This window comes from Rousettus aegyptiacus, unplaced genomic scaffold (assembly GCF_014176215.1).
Source record: "Rousettus aegyptiacus isolate mRouAeg1 unplaced genomic scaffold, mRouAeg1.p scaffold_m13_p_7, whole genome shotgun sequence".
NCBI lineage: Eukaryota > Metazoa > Chordata > Mammalia > Chiroptera > Pteropodidae > Rousettus > Rousettus aegyptiacus.
In genome coordinates, this window is record NW_023416310.1 from 105,314,635 (window position 1) to 105,335,201 (window position 20,567).

At 41.3% G+C, this 20,567-nt stretch overlaps 1 protein-coding gene across 14 annotated transcripts in view; it reads right to left on the reverse strand.

Moving 5' to 3' along the window:
* Positions 1 to 20,567, reverse strand: part of LOC107517500 (transformation/transcription domain associated protein) — a 113,323-nt gene that overhangs the window by 13,393 nt on the left and 79,363 nt on the right. For 7 of the 14 annotated variants that reach the window (XM_036224992.1, XM_036224997.1, XM_036224993.1 and 4 more), the window contains 15 exons: positions 19,692 to 19,838; positions 18,345 to 18,464; positions 17,850 to 18,137; positions 17,557 to 17,694; positions 16,767 to 16,879; positions 16,201 to 16,336; positions 13,145 to 13,336; positions 11,618 to 11,846; positions 10,758 to 11,023; positions 10,225 to 10,325; positions 6,232 to 6,433; positions 4,848 to 5,012; positions 3,260 to 3,350; positions 1,719 to 1,918; positions 704 to 965 (listed from right to left, as the gene is read on the reverse strand). In XM_036224992.1, the coding sequence (XP_036080885.1) occupies positions 704 to 965; positions 1,719 to 1,918; positions 3,260 to 3,350; positions 4,848 to 5,012; positions 6,232 to 6,433; positions 10,225 to 10,325; positions 10,758 to 11,023; positions 11,618 to 11,846; positions 13,145 to 13,336; positions 16,201 to 16,336; positions 16,767 to 16,879; positions 17,557 to 17,694; positions 17,850 to 18,137; positions 18,345 to 18,464; positions 19,692 to 19,838 (2,650 nt within the window). The remainder of the gene's footprint in view (positions 1 to 703; positions 966 to 1,718; positions 1,919 to 3,259; positions 3,351 to 4,847; positions 5,013 to 6,231; positions 6,434 to 10,224; positions 10,326 to 10,757; positions 11,024 to 11,617; positions 11,847 to 13,144; positions 13,337 to 16,200; positions 16,337 to 16,766; positions 16,880 to 17,556; positions 17,695 to 17,849; positions 18,138 to 18,344; positions 18,465 to 19,691; positions 19,839 to 20,567) is intronic. The other 7 variants (XM_036224998.1, XM_036225000.1, XM_036224995.1 and 4 more) reach the window with 3 other exon arrangements.

Sequence of the window (20,567 nt, forward strand, 5' to 3'; positions counted from 1 at the left end):
TGGGGTTCCCAGAAGGCGAGAGCCTACCCCAGATACTCTGCCCGAGGAACAGTGGGATGGAGACACAGCAGGAGTGGGACAAATGCTCCGAGCTCCAGACGACACCGTCATATCTGCTCATGCTGGAGGGATGAGAATTCCTGTCTGACAGATAAAAACTTAGGCCGAGGGAGACTGGCCCATTTAGCTCAAATCATACAGAACCTGTTGAAGCCAAGATTCACGTTCCTTGGGTCTAGTAAAATGCATGAACCTCAACCAGGGACAAGCAATAAAAGCATAATCTCCCTATCATTCCGCCACCAGAATCCACTACAAGTATGAACTTTGCTTATCACCTAGAGCCCTGCACTTCTGAGTCTGACTTATCTTACACTGTTGAGTTTCCCCACAAAAACCAAATGGAAGAAGGGATCAGGGAGCAGAAAGTTCAGCCCAAAACCCTCCTATTTCCAAACCCTGCAGTAGAGCCTGGCGCTCTGGGTCCAAACCTCGACCCTTCGACTGGAGAGGACAGGTAGCCCTAGCCCCAGGCTGGCAACTCTCATGGTTCCCTTGTGATCTGAATCTAAACACAGTATAACCAGCTTGCTCAGGAAAGTGGTAAGAAAATAAACGAATACAGTTACTGTATATGTTAAAGACTGAGGGAAAAGAGTGAGTGCAAACTTCCCCACTGCTGAAGGAACTAAGTCAGACTCACCAGTTGTGAACTGGCCCTTCAGCTTCTGGAAAACAGGGTCCTGAGCAGTGGCCTGCGCCCTTCTGGCTAGAGACTCGGAGGCGGCGCTAGAGAACATGGTCGAGACGTTGGACACGTTCTCCAGGCCCACCCCAAACGTGCTCACCAACTTCTTGACGAAATTCAGGGTGTGGGGGGTGATTTTGGCATCTGACACTGCTCCACTTTTCTCAAATGCAACAGAGTAACATTTCGCCAGGCCCTGCTGGAGTTGCCTGAGAACCTGGTGGAAAAGAAACCAAATGCAATTCACAAAAGAGAGCTCTCCATTCAAGCAACTAACCGACCAAAAAGCATCTGTCCAGCATGTCCCCACCACAACCGGGGCAATCTCTGTGGCACTGGCACACTGTCGGTGTCAAACCAGTGTGCTCCACACCATGAGCTATGATTTGTAACAATGAAAAACAAAACCCACCCTCTCTTTTTGGGTCATACACGTACCCCTCTATTGGTTCATTTTCAGAGGCTTCAGTGCTAAACGCCGCATGTCTGCATGCGCACACACGGAAGAACACGGCAGTAACGAGGGCGCCTCGTGGCTGACTAGATAAATACCTGGGCAGCAAGGCTAACTGTTTTATCACCAACTTATACAAACACCATCAAGGGGGTGGCCTGGCTGCTGGAAAGATCACTGGGTTAGACTAACTCCCACCTCTTGGGATTAAAAGCTGGTCAGTTACCTAAGCCACTGCTCCTACTCATGGCCACCACTGCTGCCTGGTCAATCGGTGGCACTGAAGTGACTGAGCACATACAAGTGAGCAAAGCAAGCATTTTAGGGCAGCAATGGCTTTCGTAATTTTGTCTTCTTTTGAAGTCTACCACCCTAAATACAACTGCACTCACATGCAGCATTAACATTTGCCTGCTCTGTTGTTCAACAAATATAGGAAATAACCAGGCAGCTAACTAAGGGTCACACCACCACAAAAGCATACAGAATGACAGTCCTGAGACCACAGCCAAATACCTCTTCGTGCCAGTTCTCTCTGAACCAGACCATCTGATCGACGATGCCTTCCAGGGAAGACAGGAGGGTTGGGTGGAGCTCCCGCTGCATGTGCATGATTCGGCTGCAGCGCCACATGGGTGCTGTTGCTCTTATGGGCCCTGGATCTGATGCAGAATGGGACTGGTTACCCACTGAACTTGGCTGCTGCTGTCCAGAATCTGAGAGCAACACACACAATGCCAATGTCAGCGCAAAACTGACCGATGCTAGAGCTTGGTGCTCTAGAGGACCCACCGGCCAAAGGAACACTGGTTCCTGCCGGTGTGCTAACTTGTCACGAGGCTGTTTCCCCAGGGACTGTGTGGGAGAATGCCCTGGTCTTAAGAAGAGGTGCACTCAGGGCCTTGGGCACCGAGAGGGACTGTCTACAAGCTGGTTTCGAATGGTTCAGAACACAGTATACATGTTGACAGAAAGCAGACGTGGCAGCACACTAGCTGGCAAGCCCGGTGAGGCTGCACAAGTATTCGGGGAACTCCTCCTTTTCAACTTGACTCTAAGTGTGAACGTTTTTTAAATGTTTAGAAAAAGTTATTTGCAATACATTCCTTGTACTATACGGCTCAGAGAATCTAAAAGTAGTTAATGAGCAAGTCTACATTTTTTAATCTAGGAAAGCTAAACCACATGTGTAAAATGGCTATTTTTCAAAAATATAGTCACTTGCTATACGAGAAATAGGTTATAAAACACCTGAACCTCATTTTTGTAGCTTCAGCTCACTTAGAATAAAAAAATCTTAATTTTCAAATGACCAAACCATGAATCTACGTAGGGAGAACCAGGAGGTTAGAGCTGATGTGTGCTGCACGATCTCCTAGCCCACCTGGCTCATTAGCGGGCAATGCCTCCACAGCCCAGCAGAGTCTCCTGAGGAAGACTCTGGCCTGGCAGCATGAATGCCTGGGTATTAAAAACATTGTGAAGCAAACACTCCTTAATTGTTTACAAAGTATCACGCGTAATGGGTAACTGAAACCATCAAATAAGTTATTTCTTTACAAACTGGGACTGCTCGATATAGATTAAAATATAGATCCAATCTTATATTTTGAGTAAATTTTTACATCTGCTAAGATTGATTTCTATGCTGATTCTTCTGAGAGTTGAAGAATCTTCTCACAGATTACTTGCAACCTTAATAACAGAGTAACTGATATTTATACTGCTTACCAAGGTGTTTTATAACTAATGAGACAAATTAAACTTTTTAGTTTTCTATAGCTAAAAATTTCATATATGATTTCTACTTAAGGATCCAATCACTCAGGTAAATGGATGCCCAATTACATAACGGCAAAGGAGAACCAGAAATTTCATGCAGAGATCAGCTTTGCCCTCTGGCCCCAAAGTGTCCTCTCACTGGCTAAAGGGAACACCGGCCCATGCTCTAAGAAGTCAGCTGTGGGACGGGAGTGTGTGCACAGCAGTCTGGACGTGGAATGCCCCGCAAATCCAGCCCTCTGCCGCCTGGCCGGCCAGCCCCACCCACAACATACCGCTCTTGTAGCGTTCACGCTGCTCTATTTTCAGGGTCAGGTACAGGGTCCGGATGGGAAAGTAGACTGCCTGGGGGTACACTCGTCCGACCTGCTCAGAGACATGGAGTAATGAAGAGCACTGCTCACCACGGTGCTCCTGGATGAAGACGGCTGTATCGAAATAACTGATCGAAATAACTGATGTCAATCTTAAGTGGGGAGCTGTCTGCATTTGGACCAAGGATACAAATACTGCACCACTGATCATTTAATACATAAGGCCAGATTAAACAGCAAGTAAAACATCTAGTTTAGTTTTAAAAGATCCAAGAAAGATCAACATGGTGCATTTCAGCAGTTCTGTGTGGGGACCAGTAACGACACAGAAACCACACCTCCACGATTCAGTAAATCTCAGGGAGGCGAAATGCACAAGATCCTGAGTCTCACCTGGGCAAACACAAAACGACCCCAGTCAGTCCTTGTGTTTGGTGCCGCTCACCAGGAACTGTGATATGGTTCTAGCTAACCGACAATCAGGCTCATTAATGAATAACTTCACCCTGTGTAACTGCAACAGGGAAGAAACTGAAAATTTTCTACTTACAGTAATAAGAATCAGTTGTACCAAATTGGGGTTCTACAGCTCCTTCAAAAGGGCTGAGTGTATATTATCTAGCTCGGCCACAGGCCACAAAGTGGCTGGCTAATGAACATTAAAAGATGTCCCATGTATGACAATGCAAATAGACCGAATAAACATCCCTACAGATAATTCCCAAGAAAAATGCCTATATCCAGAAAGAGCTACCTCCCCTCAAGGAAAAACTAAAACAGTTTCTAGGTATGATGGAGATGATGCACCACATGTAAAAAGCAAAGTAAACTGAAAGAAGATGAGCAGCATGTTGCTTAGTGCTTGCTGATAATGCTATTCATTCATGAAAAGTTTTATGACTATAAATTTATAAAAGAAAGCTCAAAGATACTGTATCCAAGACTGAACTGTCTCCAAATTTCTACTGTTTGGTCTGTCTTCTACCTGGAGTCTTCTCACAGAAGAGGGACATTCTAGAACAATTCTCAAATAATGGTCATTAAAACCACCTGTCCAAATCTCTAACCCCACCCCCAGGTGCATACAAAGTTAAGCCTCAGACAGCAGCAGCTGGACAACCGTACAAAGGCCAACAACCATCACACTCACAGGTGAATTTTATTCATAAGAGAAGCTCTAAAGAGTTCCTAACATATAACAGGAAAGCAGCTATATGAGAGAATGTTTACTTGCATTTTATGTGGCAATGTGTTCAAGTAAAGAAATTACCATTTTAATACTGTAATGCTACAGTAGATTATTTCATTTCAACCCTGGGGTATTTCTTCAACAATTTTTAATTGTGCTTTATATCAAGTGATATCTAAATGTGTGCATGTTCCCATCTCTTTATTTTTATTAATTTGAACATGCACATTTTCTTTCTGGAAAAAAAAGAGAGAGAGAGAGACAGGAAGAGACAGAGAGACACAGAGAGAGAGAGAGAGTGTGAGTGTGTGTGTGTGTGTGTGTGTGTGTGTGTACACAAAAACACCTTTTTATTCCCACCTGGCTAATAAGGTTCAAAAGCAGCTTTCCTTCAGAGCCGACCAGGCAGGTGAGCAGCTGAGGGATCCAAGCCAGCCACTGGATGGGCGGCACGCCGATGCAATACTTGTCGACAGCATCTGCCAAAGTATTTTTGTCATCATCAAAACTCAAAAGCCACAGCACCTAAGACGGAAGGAAAAAGTCTGAGTTGAATATAAATTCTGAGACCCTTAAGTGGCTTCTTCCCAATGTTAAAATACCACATAGAGAGAGCAGCTTTACTGGCAATGTGGAAACATCTACCAAAGGGCCAACAATACTGCCAAACTTAACAGATAAACCTTAAATAAAACTGAAATTTAAATAAAGTTGTTATCCAGATTTACCTTTAATACCATTACCGACTGATTCAATCGGCTGGCTAGTGGTGGCCGGTGAACCTAAGGAGGCAACGGGCAGGTGGCGAGGGCCTGCCAACCTGCCAATTCACACTCGGGATCTCACCAAAACAAAATGGACTTTTGCTAAAAATCCCAGATGAACACCACCATAGTATCAGGTGGGCCACATGTTGGCTGCCTAGTGTTCATAGATTGTGAGACAATCTGGAAGTAAGCAAATTTGGAGCCAGATATTCAGGTAGTTTGTCTTATAACAGATAGTTTGTTTCTACAGTCAGCTGTAACGACTATGTACTGATGTACATCCAAATTTTAACACCACATCAAAGAATTCTAAAAAAAACCCAAACCTTTAATGAATGAACCAGAAAAGCAGAACAACTTATTAAGTTTTCTGCTACAATTAATTCTGGCTTTTATTTGTTTCTTGGCAGTGACAAGAGGCAGCAATACTGACGAAGATATACCTCAAGCAATCGGCACTGGGCATGTCAGTCACTGCCCCTGTGCCCAATGCCATTCTGGGACAATAAGGGATGAGAATGCCAGCAATTGTGACCTCACCCTGCAGTGTGTGCAGAAATCACATGATTCAGTGTGACCTGAGACTAGAGATGACTGCTCTATGTGCACTGTCCGTGCAAATGAGAGATCAGAATCTTACAAGTGTCTCGCAGGTCCGTTCTCCTTAAAAACCCCTCAGCAGTCTGCAGGAACCTCTGTCCAGTGTGAGGTCACACACGGAACACTGGACTTGTGTCCTAAGACCCAGACTCCAGGCTCGGTTTTGCTGTTTTAAAGTCCTGGGACCCTGAATATGTCCGGGCCTCAGTTTTCTCAACTTTAAAACAAAACTATGGAAGATACTTTGAAGAGAGATGAGAATTCAGAGTAAAGGCATGAAATAATAAGCCTCACAGCCAGCACAGGTTCAGAAATAGCTGAATTTTCATCCAAACTTAAAGGCAACCAATCTCTCTGGTCAAGTCTTTTGGCCTCACCTTGGCTAAGTATTTTCTTGATTTGCTCTCATTCTGATGCCGGCATGCATGCAGGTAACAGGTAATGGCAGACACGCCAAGATGCAGCTGCCGCTCCTTCACAAAGATGTTCTCCAGGTAATCACCCCACATGGCCCAAGCTTTCACCAGCACATCATGCATTTGCACAGCTGCAGAAAAGGCTTTGTTTGCTTCCTCAGACCTGTGAGGACACAGAAATCAACACAAATTTGATTTTGTTTCCAGGTGACCTTCACATAATATGAAATTAACCATTATAAAGTGAACAATTCAGTGGAGTTTAGTACATTCGAAATGTTGTACAACCACCACCTCTACGTAGTTCCGAAAGAAAATCCCAAGCCGTTAAGCTGCCACCGTCCGTCACCTGCAAACGCCAACCCCTGGTCACCACCAACCTGCTTCCTGTCTCTCAGGACCTACCTAAGTCTGCATATTTCATATTAATGGACTCATATATCATGTGATTTTTTTGTGTGTCTGGCTTTTTAGCATAGTGTTTCTGAGGTTCATCCATGTTATAGTGTATATGAGTACTTTATTCCTTTTTATGACTGAATACTATTCCATCCTATGTATATGCCACAGTTTGTTTACCTATTCATTTGAGTTGTTCTGATATTCTGGCTATTGTGAACAGTTCTGCTATGAAGATTCATGAGCAGGTAAGTACCTACATGAGCAGCCATTTTCAATTATTTTGGGTATAAACCTAGGAGTCTAATTGCTGGGTCATATGATAAGTCTATGCTTAATTTTTTGAGGAACTGCCAAATAGTTTCCACAGTGGTTACATCACGTTAGTATCACACCAACAATGTATAAGATACCATAAGAGAACAACATTCCTACATCCCTTATGAATACAGATGCAAACAACCTCAACAAAATACTAGCAAACCAAATCGAGTAGATATTTAGAGGATTAGACACAGTGACCAAGTGAGATTTACCTCGACAATGAAAGGTGTGGTTCAAAATACAAAGTGAATCCATGTAATGCACCACATTAACAGAATAAAGGAGAAAGAAAATCATCTCAGTTGATAAAGAAAAAGAATTTGACAAAATCTAACATCTTTTCACAATAAAAACACTCAACAAACTAGGAATAGAACTATCTTAACATAATGAATGCCACATATGAAAAGCCCATCACATTCAATGATAAAAGACTGAAAGGTTTTCCTCTATGATCAGCAACAAGAAAAGGATGTCCATTTTCCTTAAACTTATTTATTTAAGCTGAGTGCTGGGGGCGGTGGTTCCATAGAGTAGTGGTTAGCACATCTGCTTTACACATAGTAAAGTCCTGAGTTCGAGCCACAGTGGAGCCACGGTCCATGAGCCAGGTGCCCTGGATGCCTGCCCCAAGGCCCCTGGGGTGCTCCAGCCCTGGGTTTGCGACACAAGCATGTGGGAGGAGACATCCCGCTTTCAGAAATCCAGTTCTTAATAAAAGATAGCAATGCCCATAGGTCAGGGGTGGAAGTGGGGTGAGGGGGTCATCAAAAAAAAATAAAAATAAAATAAACTTAGTGCTGGAATGCTTAGCCAGAGCAATTAGGCAAGAAAAAGAAAAGGCATCCAGATTATAATGGAAAATGCAAAACTATCTCTATTTGTAGAGTACACAATCTTATATGGAGAAAGCCCTAAAGAATTGACAAAAGAACTATTACGGCAAATAAATTCAGCAAAGTTGAAAAACATAAGATCAATATGTAAAATTCAGCTGTAGTTCTGTACCTTAGAAATGAACAATCTGAAAAAAATAACAATTTAAAATAACAACAAAAGGAATAAAATATTTAAGAATACAATTAATTTAAGAAATGTAAGACTTATACATTGAAAACTATAAAATATTGTTAAATGAAATGCTGACCCCCTCCAAAAAAAAAACTTGAAAAAGAATAAAGTTAAAGGATACTTCTCAATTTCAAAACCTATTGCAAAGCAGCTGTAACCAAGACAGTGCGGCACCAATGTAAGGGTGAATGAACATACGCATCGACGAAACAGAACTGAGTGTCCAGAAATAAAGTCTTCTCAAAAAATGGTGCTGGGACAACAGGATATACACATGCAAAAATATGGCCTCATGCCACATAAAAAAATTTAACTCAAAATAGGTTAAAAACATAAAAGTAAGAGCTAAATCTATAAAACTCTTTTAAAAAAGCATAGGAGTAAATGCTCGTAACCTTGAGTTAGGCAATGGTGTCTTACATACAGAACCATAAGTACAAGCAACAAAAGAAAAAGCAGACAAATTGGACTGCATCAAAATGATAAACTGTGCATTAAAGAACCCTATCAAGGAAGTAAAAAGAATGTGAGAAAATATTTGCAGATAACGTATCTGAAGGAAACTTACATCGAGACATATAAGAATTAGAACTCAACGAGAACAAGTCAAATAACTCAATTTAAAAATGGGCAAAATAATTGAATAGATATTTCTATAGAAAAGATATATAAATGGTACAGAAGCACCTAAAAAATGCTCAACATCGTTAATCATTAGAAAAATGCAAGTTAATACCACAATGAAATACTACTTCATACTCACTAGTATGGCTATAACCAGAAAAATACAAACCTGAAAAAATGGAAAGCACAAACGATGCTGGTGGGAACGTAAAATGGTATGGCTACTATGGACAACTGGGAGTTTCTCAAAGATAAAAAAGCACCATATAACCCAGCAATTCCACTCCTCCGCATATACCCAAGAAAACGGAAAACACGCTCACACAAAACCTTGTATATGCATGCTAATAGATCATTATTCATAATAGTCAAAAAGTGGAAACAACCCAAATGTCCATCAATTGTCGAATGAATAAATACATGAATATGAAATGGAATGTTATTCGGCCCTGAAAAAGAAGGACGCACCAACACGGGCTACAACATGATGAACCTTGAAAGCACTGTGCTAAGTGAGAGAAGCCAGACTCAAAAGGCCACGCTGTGTATGGTTCTATTTATAAAAAATATTCAGAATAAGCAAGTTGTAGAGACAGAAAGACTAGTGGCTGTCAGAGGACAAAGGAAGAGAACAGGAAGTGCCTGCTAACAGGTATGTGATTTCCTTTGGGAACAATGAAACTGTTCTAGAATTACCAAGTAATGATGGTTGTACAATGCTGTGAAGATAGTATACAACCCACTGAGCTGTACACTTCCAAATGGTATATTCTGTCATATGACTTTAAAACATTTTTTAAAGCATAAAACCCTTTATCTTGATAGAATCACTTCCTCATTCTAAAATAAGCTAAAAATGCAAACCCTATATACTGAAAATGTGAAAAATGGGCTTTAAAAAGCCCTATATATGGCAACAGGCAGCATCTTGTAAGCATATCTCATTTGTATACTTATAAAATTTCATGTGACGTTCATTTCTCTAAAACAGGGTTCAGCAACTTTTTTCTGTAATGGGCCAATTAATAAATGGTTTAGGCTTTGTGGGCCATACAATTTCTGTCACAACTCCTCAAGTCTGTCTGTGGCTGAAGCGTGAAGAGCCATAGACACATCAGTGGTGTACTGTGTTCCAGTGCATCATTTATAAAAACCAGGCGGCGCTGGCTGGATTTGGCCTGCAGGCCACAGCTGACTGATCCCTGCTCTAAAACAAAAATCATCTTCATAAAAGAGATTAACTGTTCCAAAATGGTATGTTGAGACATGGAGAAATGAAGCCATGTTATTGGCAGTTCTGTGTTCAAGCAACTCCTTGTTCAAAAGCTTTTAAAGTACTACACAACAAACTGGCTTATCAATCGGCTGCAAGTTACTATCTCTGCAGAGGTATACTACCTAAAATATCATGCCTGACATTTATCACTAAATCATACCAATTTTCAGATGGACCTTCACATTGGCTTCAAGTTATAAATACCTATTTTAATAATCTGCTGAGTTTTTCTTTATTCTCCTCCTGTATAACATACGTACTTATTGATCTGAGCCAAGAACATTCCCTTCAGTGCATAAAATTCAGCTGTCATCTCTTTTGTGAAGTATTTTAAGTTTGTAGATTCTATAACTTCAAGGCCCTGTTTAAAAAAAGAGGAGACAAAAAAGGTCTTGGAATTTCTAGACAATAATATAACAACTTCATTAAAATATTTATCTAAGCAGTAAGTCCTAAAGGTCACTGACAAGTGTTACTTTAAATTGACAACAGATCTGTCTGCCGACTGACAAGTAGTATTTAAACTGAATCACTAAATGTCAGGTTCAGTTCTAAACACTTTAAGGTGATTACTATAGAACAGAAACAATAAAATATAATTCACATACTTAAGTGGTTTCATTTTCCTTTCTTGCTTTGGTAGGACTGTTCCCCACTACTAAGGCTATGTTCGTAGAAAGTTCTGATCCTCCTTCCCTATTATCTGCACCAGGAGTTTCCACAGAACACTCTCGTCATTCTTTACTGAACCTCCCCAGTTTGGAGCAGGCACCGCGCCCCGCTGGCACTCTACCTGCATACACTCGTTTTTCCCCATGACTCCCGCCAGTTGGAGGTAGCATTTGACTTGCTGTCGAATCTTCTGGAAGCAATCCACGATAGGAACGGTTGGAATAGTATGAATGCGACTTAATATATCCAGAGCTACATTGACCAGCCCTTGTTTTCGCGCAATTTTTCCATACTGGATGATTGCTGAAGCTGATGCGTGAACCCCAAGCATAGCGTTATTGGAACTTGGATCATGCTGAGAACTATTTTCATACGCCGTTACAATAGCTAGAGAGCAAAGAAATGACTTATCAGTCTATGCCAAACATTTTCAAAGTGTTCCTCCATAGGCTTAAATAAAAAATGAAAAACGAACACACATGGCTTTATGAAAACGGGGAGCTCGGTGATAAACCCTCGTTACCTTTCTGTGTATATCAAAAGTAAAACACAAAAAGCACTAATAACTGAGTGTTACCATCTTGGCTACCTAAATCATGAAGCTTGCTCTAAATGAACATGCCTGGCAGGTTTAGGGGGTGAGCAGAGGAGACCAGAAAACTGGAGAAGGCTATGCATTGCCACTGAGAGCAGCTCTTCCTTGGGGGGGCTTCAAAGCAAAGAGTGCCACAACCTGGAGCTCCGAGGGCACCAGCCTGAGCCTGATGCAACAGTCAATGTCCAGCAGCATTTCTGTTCTAGCTAGAAAAACGTGACAGGGAGGGGGAAATGCGTCCCATCTTTCACCACCTTCATCTTTACCCTCACCATACCACCACCATCCACCATACCCACCAAAAAAAAAAAAAAAATAGAAAATCTGGTTAAAAAAAAAAAAAAAAAAGACATGAAACCAGAACAGTGGGGTGTCTGGAAAATTACATGATGAATGCATGCCGGACCAGGTAGGTTTACCCTGGTAATGATGCTGCCGCCACATGAAGACACTGCTCCAGTGGGACAAGTCGTCAGACACGATGGGCAGCCTGTTCCTCCAGGTCTTCACCACTGTCTTCATGTCGTGCAGGCTGTTGTTCCTCCCCAGGTTGGTTGGCTGTAAGCCTGCATTTATTTGCGCAGCTTCCTGAAGTTCAATGATTTGCTGGGCTGCCTGAATGGGACGAGCATGAGAGATTCCACAGCAGGCACGGCACCAAAGATCAAACGAGAAAATAAACCAGTCAATCAGGAAGCTGATTTATGGTAAAGATACCATAATTCAATTATGAAAGGAAGCCCTCTAGCTTATACAGATACCTTAAATTCCATATTTAAACTTATTTTTTAACTCCGACACTATTCTCCTGATCCCCCAGCCCCACCCCACCCTCCCATTTAAAACCTCAGCTCTATGGCTACTTCAAGATAGACTGGGAGAAGAATGGTGCGGACACCAAACCTTGCTCATGGTTAGCTCCCAAAACAATTCCCTTTTCCAACTGTGATTGGCTCTTTGTCTACCAATGTCTAGGAAAACAGCCTAGTGGCCCTGCCCTCAAGCTTTCCTTCCGTCAACATTCAAAATCCCACAGCCATATTCAGCATCTTAAAACATGGTTCTGATGATCTCTTTAGGCTAGTATACACGTTTTCGATCAGGTCCCTTATGAGCCTATCCAATTTATTACCCTTTAAACTCCAGATGTGTTGCTGGCTCCAAACTTCTGGTGCCGTCTCCTTACCAGGAACGCCCTGGTCACAATTCTAAGCCTATCCAAATTCTACCCATCGAGTTCCACCTCCCCACCCCCACAGGAATTTCTCCTTTCTCTAAATGCTTATGTTTATTTTCTGTCCTGCCTGCATGGCATTGAATCACAGTCTCCCTTTTTAAATTCTGCTTCTTATGCATATGTCATTTCACTCCATTTGGATGCTCCTTTGAGCAGAATCTATGTTTTAAAATTTTTTTGCATCTCCCAAACATAGCATCTAGGTCAGTACTCAGTATCTTGTTGTTTGACTTAATTTCAGATGTTTTGGTCTAAATTGCCTACAAGAATTTATGCTTTCATCTATATTTCAAGTTTAGTTCATTCCATTTAGATTTCTGAAATTTAACCAGAAGTCTTAAGGGTCACAGAGGATAAGAGACCTTTTGGAACGAAATGGTGGCATCACACTGATGGTGGCAGAGTAAGCATTAAAAAACAACCCTAAAGCAAAAATAAAAATCATTAAAATCACTCCCAAGAACGACTTGTCACTTAAATCCCTTAGAAGCTCCAGAAAGGAAAAGTAACATTTTAGTGCTCTACATTTTCACTCTGGCCTCTCTCTCAATGGGGATGAGTTTAAACAGAGGGGGCAAGATGCGGAGGAGTTTCCTCTCCACTGCCCAGCTCGGTTCGCGGACCGAGGCCTGGACAGGAAGTACTCTGTCTGCTCACACTGACGCACTGCACCCACCTGGAGAAGAGGTGTGTGCACGTGGGACACCACATGGGGCAGCCGCCGCCACTCCCGGATGGCCAAGCTGCTGGCCATTTCTACCAGGCGCTCGATGAAGCTGAGCTGCTGCTCCTCAGGGTGGCAGATAGCCAGGTATCCACGGTACATGTTGACCTTCCAAGCCATCTCCTTTGGACAACTTACTTCTACCTGGTGGTAAAAGAACATTACACAGGCAGCTATGGGTAGGTATTCTTCCTCTCAGCAGAAAGCAACAATAAGAAAGTCGATTTTTTGTAGCCAATTAAGCAAAGTAGTAAGCAGAAATTTAGCTATAAACATTTATTTTCTTGCTTTTTTTCTGAATACTCTCCTTTTCTGAACACTGGTCAATGGCCAACCTCTCCAGCTACAAAACCATGCCACTGGCTCCTTGCTTTCAGGTCATCAGGAGTTCCAAAAACAGTAAACTAATCAACACTGTTACAGGAGACAAGATGAGCCGTCACCACCTGAAGTTTTAAAGTGTTAAATATATGTTCATCTCCACTCTGATAAATATCAGTATAATTCTGAATTGTTTCCAATTCAATTGTTATCCTTGGAAATTAACTTGTCCCACACTTATACAAGAAAGCAGAGGCAATGATTCAAGTTTGTAAGAATGAGTCAACATTCATAAATTTTACTGTCATTTAAAAGCCACGTTTTATCATGTTATGAAATTTTCCCCAGACTTCTTACATCTTGGTCATGTGTTCTACCATGAAGTTCACGGAGCCATCACATCCTTCTCCTTAACCCTAAGCCCAGCCCCACACACACAGCTACAGCCAGGTAAGGGCTCCAGGTGTACCCCAAGAGCCTGTGTGTGCTCCCCACCTTCTTAAGAAAGCATCAGAACTAATCGTATTTTTCCGTCCATTTAAAACTACAAATGATAAAAAACTAAAGCCTTTTAAAAAATAATCTCTGCATATACGAAGATGAAAGGATATCTCTGTTGAAGAAACTGTATAGGACTTGCTGTAAGAAGATCAACAAATGTTTATTCTGAAGCACCTTTGAGAAGTAACAATAAAAACCACACACAGTTTAGTGTCATGTGCTATCTATTCAAATGATACAAAAGTAAAAATGGTAGTAATCATGCCATCTAGCATTTCTAAATACCCTGGTCTTGTTTTTTAATGTCTTACTTTTTCAAAGCACATTCACATTCCTAGCCCCTTAGATCTCAATGATCCAATGATCCAACATCCACAAAGCAAACTTGTGAACAATTCTGTTTCCAACATGATCCTCTCACATTTTCTGAATTTAAACACTATTTAACATGGGCTTTCATCAATCACATCACTCTGTAACTCTAAGAACAATGACACTGCTTTACATTTTCCCCCCAATGAAAAAAATTACCCCATCTATTAAATTATACCAAAAACATACTACTGTAAGCAGCCTTATAATCATACTTCGCAGGAGTATAAAGTAATGAATTTTTTAAAGCAAATGAGTAAAGAAATTAGTACTATCAAGACCATTTAAAATTAATTTACTAAAAATTACCCAGAGTGTTTATTCACAAACTTTGAGCTTTTTTATAATCAGTAAATAAAATGGCTTACAATTTTTAGAAATAATCAGGACTTTGTGAAAGAGGAAATTCATTTGTCAGACCTATGGACAATAAGATACAGCATATACCCAGCTAAGTGAAACCTTGGAAAGATTTTTAAAAATTAGAGTGAGCTATAAATATTGACTCAGCGGAATGATTATCAGAATAAAGAATAATCAATTATAAAATTGATTAAATGCATTCTGTAAGCAATATGTGTATATATATTCTTTAACCTTTATAAGCAATTGGTTATTTTCTCCGAGTAATACAACTCCTTGCATCAGATGAGCAATTTCCCAGATCCCAATCTGAAATCAAGACTTTGGCTCTAATAACCACTCTGTGGTTAATAGTTTGTGACTATTTCAGTTCTTCAATCTTTTGCATTTTGTTGAAAAGTGACATTAGTAATGAAATATGCACTGTAGCTACAATACAGGTTAAAATTTTAGGTTTCTCATTTCAAAGACAGTGGCCTATAATCTCAATGTGCTTTTGCACTCTCCACATTAAGAAAATCATTGGTGTGAATCTAAGTAAACTTTCTCTAGGTAAACGGTGAGAAAAGGAGGAAAGCATTTCCTTCCCTTAAACCCCATTAACAGAAACAGCACACAGAAAAGGTCAAAACCTGAACAGCAGCAGCAGGGAGGGCGGTCAAGGGAGAGTTTGATGGATGGGCACATATGCAGGAAAAAATAAAGAGCAACAAGAATGGCTGCAATCGAAGACAATAATAAGCAGTAATAATAATGTGTTGTGGGGTTCAGATAATACACAGAGCTATACTGTCCAACAGCTTTTGATGCCTCCAACAGAAGCTTCCCTGTGGGAAAAAGGGAACTGTACTGTGTGCCCACTCGCCCATAATGCACCAAATTCCTCTGGACAGAATTCAATTTTTAAAAAATGTGGCGTTCAACCAAGATAATAACTCAACTTTACTTACACTACACACCATCACTTGCATGACACGTAACATGCTTTGAATACAATACCTTTTTATTCAACAAACTTTTACTGACAGCAACTAACCTACCAGGCGCTGGGCCTGTACAATTCAACCTTGCTATACTCACTTCTAGTAGTGCTTCCGCCAATAAAATCCACCAATAAAATTGATTCTGTTCTTCCAAATTTCTCCGGGCACTATTAATTTGTTTCTCATAGAAGCCAAGGTCTCCACACCCCATATTTATTATTGTAACTGGATGATGAATATATATTTAATTTCTAATTTCACTCAAAATCAGGAAAGGTATTAGAGATAACCAAAAATAATTCTTGCTTCCCAAGAGCTATCTTTCATCTGCCAAAATGCCCAGTTTGTTCTAAGTGAAGAGAAATTTCCAGAGAAGATTCACGACTTTGGCAAAAAAACGCCATGCATCTATGGGGAATGTGATCTGAGAGTGGACGAGTCAGCGAGGAGGTGAGAGGGAGGTCTCACCTGCACCAACGCCTCCTTCATGGCGGTCCAGTTGGACACCCGCCAAGCACACTCCAGGACGAGATAAGGGTTTATGTGACCTTTGGACTGGCCGTATTCCGTCAAGGCTTCCCATTGGTTCAATTCCTTAGAGCACCTAGAAGACCAGGGAGTCGCGAGCAAAAGCTGTTACCAACAAACCAACAGATTCATGAAAGGGCAAGGACAGTCATTCACTTCCCTTTCATGGAAGAAAGAAAACACCGCCGCCCCAAAGGTGGGCTTTGTGGGATGCCAGGCTTGATTCTGGGCAAGGTCACCTGCCCTCCGAAAGAAACTACACCCCTGGAACGCCCAGCACCGCCCACCGCACAGCAGAGAGCTCAGCGCACCACAGCCACTGTTTCTCCAACAGACACTTTGAATTTCTCGAGACTTTAAAACTATTTGCGGATGTTCGTTTGTTCTTTTTTCCATGGGACCATAAAGAAAGTAACAAAGTTCCCTTTTAAAAACACTCATGAGAAAATTTCAGAGATTTTTCACAGTTGCCTTAATTGATTCGAACCCATCACCACCCAGCTTACCGAATCCAGTGGTCCTCCCAGAGCTGGTATTCCGGGAAGATAGCAGGGGACGCGTTACTCCTCTCATGTTCCTTTTTGGCTTTATCCATTGCCTTCTCATAGGATTCTTGTGCCTAAGAAAGTTAATAGTGCTTTCAAACTACTGTTTAACTAGAAACTTTTCCTCAACTATTGCTCAGTTATTTAGGGCAGGGTGGACCATAGACCCAGAAGTGCCTCACACTCTCTACGATCACTTGTCCCCCGAAATTCTCTATTCACGGAGAACAGGAGAGAGAGAAAGAACTAAGGTGCACAATTCCCCACACAGAACGGAAGGAGCAGGAAAGCGCCTGGACCCGGGGTGAACTGCTCCATCCTCCAGCGATGAGAGCAAGGGCTGCAGCCTGTACCTATGCTTCTGGTGTCTCTGGGGCTCAGTGTCCTAAACAAAGCTGAGAACTATACCCTGGGACCATGGCCCATGCTACTCTGAAAGGATAAGCAGGAGGATTAAAATTTAAACACGAAATGTCAACCACCGTTTCCAAAAGGACCAATGAGTACAGATAAAAGGCATCTCCACTATCTTCTAACAGTAAATGACTTAGGAGTGAGCTTTAAAAACATTTGTGCCATGTATGTTTCTCTTAAATTGCATCTTCAGCCAAAGGGCCTTTATTTGTAAGATACATGCTTCAAATAAAACAATAAACGTCCCACTTAAATGTGAACTGACTTAAGAACACCAGAATATTATAATTATGCACCTTAACCATAGAACCCAACCATTTCATTTGACAGTGGCTACCTGCTCAAAGAATCCATGCTGCTCGTAAGCAATGGCAGTTGCTGTCTCCGAATACTTGCAACGCTTCTGCCACAAACCAGCCCACATATCTTCCTCTTGTAACAAAGAGTAGAGTTCAGCAAGGGAATCCAGTATCTCCTAAAAACACAGATCATGGTTCTGAGTGCTCATGACAAAAACTTTTTTCCCCAAAAAATCAGTTTTGCTGTGCTGGAATTTAAAATCCCCTGGGAGATGTTTATCAAGGGTGTACTGACAAGGAAGACATAATTACAAATGCGAAGAGGCCTCACCTGCTGAGGTGGAGTTATGCTCTCCTGCTCATAAAATTCCGTTGTTTGCTTCGGCTTAATCTGCAGACTCAGACCTTTTTCAAAAGCCTGGTGCTCTAGCATTAGTGTGGAGCGAAACCAAAGGTTGTGTGTTTTCCCCAAGTACTTCAGAACGCAGGGTCTGATGGGAATCGGAGGGACGCACTGGGACATGGCTTCCACAAAGCAGTTCAGTGCACTTGGCTGACAATCCCGCTGCACCTGGTGACTGCCACTGCACAGGAATGGGCTAATCTCACCGGCCAGAGCCTGAAACCAAAGACAAAGTTAATTTTGGTCTTCATTCTAAAATCTGCACATCTTGACTCTCTCACACAGCATCTGCCAACCTTTGATACTTCACTCTGACATGACAGTAGTTTCTTCATCCCTTGAAACTTAATCAAGATTTTTCATAAAAACTTCTCAAAAGCTATAACTACATTTTCCAAAGCAGGATATGAAATGTATACTCACATGCTGTTGTCTGTCAGACAGAATCTTCCACAATCTGGGAAAAAGCTGGACCCACGTCTTCTCCGCCAGTGTTGTGGAAATGTGACACAGCTGGACGAAAGCGCTGAGCAGGGCCCCAGTCTACAGAAAGAAAACCGGTTAGGTAGCCGGGCACGGGCTGGTGCTAACCACCCTGCCACGCAGCTGCCTCACACATCCACGCTCAGCAGACTCACTGACGCAGACCGTGCCAGACAGACGCCCCTCCACTTTCACACTTCTGGAAATCTGAGCGTCATGTTAGAATGAAAACACAGATTCTGAGCACCAGAAACCAACCCATGGTGTGCTCAGCAGCCAAGCACAGATGTGGGTAAGGGCTCATCAGTGACATGCCTCCATTTTTTAACTTTAAGGGCAATTCCAAACATGCAGATGCTGAAAATGCACCTGAGAGATACACAGGCACCATCAAACCAGAGGCCACTGAAAACATGCAAGAGGAAACACACATGCATGTAAGGCAAATTTTTTGCCACCAAGTACAATTCTGAAGAACAAATCAAGAACGATGGAAATTTAGTCTATGCAATTGACAACGGACAAGAGATGAAAAAGTAACTGGAATGAAGTGAACACAACACTCTATAAAAGGGGCCAGAGCTGGACTCCAAGGGCCCAAAGAGCATATCAAATCCACAGACGCATTTTTGTCCACAGCTTTGTTGTGCTTGAAAATCTAAATTAGCTGCCAGCACTTCTAAATAAACAGCCAGGTTTCTAGCCTGCTTGAAGCCCAAGGAGCCCACGGAACTCCTGATGTGAACAGCAGTATCCCTGCTCCCTTGTAATACTCTCCAGAAGTAACTTGATACACGGAGCCATGAGAGTCGCGGAGTCATTACCCAAAAAATGATCATATCTATAAACTGCGACTTTGTGGAGACCAAAGAGCTTCCATCTGGATAGATCTCGAGATAGGTGTAGTTGGAGATTCTCTCCCCTAAAAGGGGACTTGATTTACCACATTAACGCATTCTCATTTTCTTTTTAATTACACTTGAAAAACAATTCAGCAGCGAATCACATATATTTAGTAAATAATTTTTATATTTCTTTCACGGGATAGTAATAAGAAATTAACCTCTTCTTCTTATTTTCTCCCATAAGAAAATGTAATTCTCAAATCTTTACATAAAACATCCACGTTAGAGTCCCACAGAACCATACCGGTTTCAACTGTGGAAGGAAAATTAGTGTTACTCACAAAAGAAAACTTTGCACTGCTGTAGAATAATCCTGATTTAGGATCCAAAATATTCAGAGGAGAAAAAACCCACAATCATCCCTCCAAACTTGCACACAGACCTTCACTTCCCGAAGAGTATCAAGAAATTTGTCATGTCTGTTGGTTAACATGTGTAGCTGGTTTCCAATGTCCTTCTCAGAAAGTTCTTTGGTTTTGGGTGTGCTGGTCTGATCTCCAGGAGCTAGTTCAATATCTATCTCTACATCCTAAAAACAAATACAAATACACATTGAAACAAAAAGTCAAATCGTTAAAGAAAACCCAATAAACACAGCTCTCATAAATTTGTTACACACTTCTGGCAAGTAAAATTTTAGTTAATTTCCTGGAAGTTTATAATTATTTAAATAACCTTAAATTCTAAAACAGGTTAACTAAAACTAGACCTATCTTTCTCTTTTTAGATGACACTATAAAAATGTCACCATTTACTTTGGATTACAGAAAGCAAAATAAAGTACAAACTATAAACAATAAAAACAATAACGATCACTAGGAATTACAGCCTATCATTCATCGAAATGCAGTCTAGTTGCCTAGCTAATGTCCTCATTCAGATTAAGAAAAGTGTCAGGGCCACCGCACAGAACCTTGTTGGCACGATGTTTGATACGACTCATTCCAAAAAAGAATAAACCCTATTTGTTGAAGTTTCTGGGAAGTCACAAAGTTCAATCACCAAATTAGCCTCTAAGTAAGTTATCAACCATTTGGTAAAGACCCTTGAAAATGCAGAAAAATCACTTCAGAGTTAACAATGTATTTCATGCAGAGGGATTACAGAAAGATCATGCCACCAAACGATCTAGTGTTTAGCAATATAGTGAAGAAAATTTTTAGTTTTTGTTTGTTAATAAAATGAGTAAATACCTCACATACAGGAGAGGGAACAAACCACCACTTTTAGAGCAAAAAGGATGCCTCCTTCATTACTG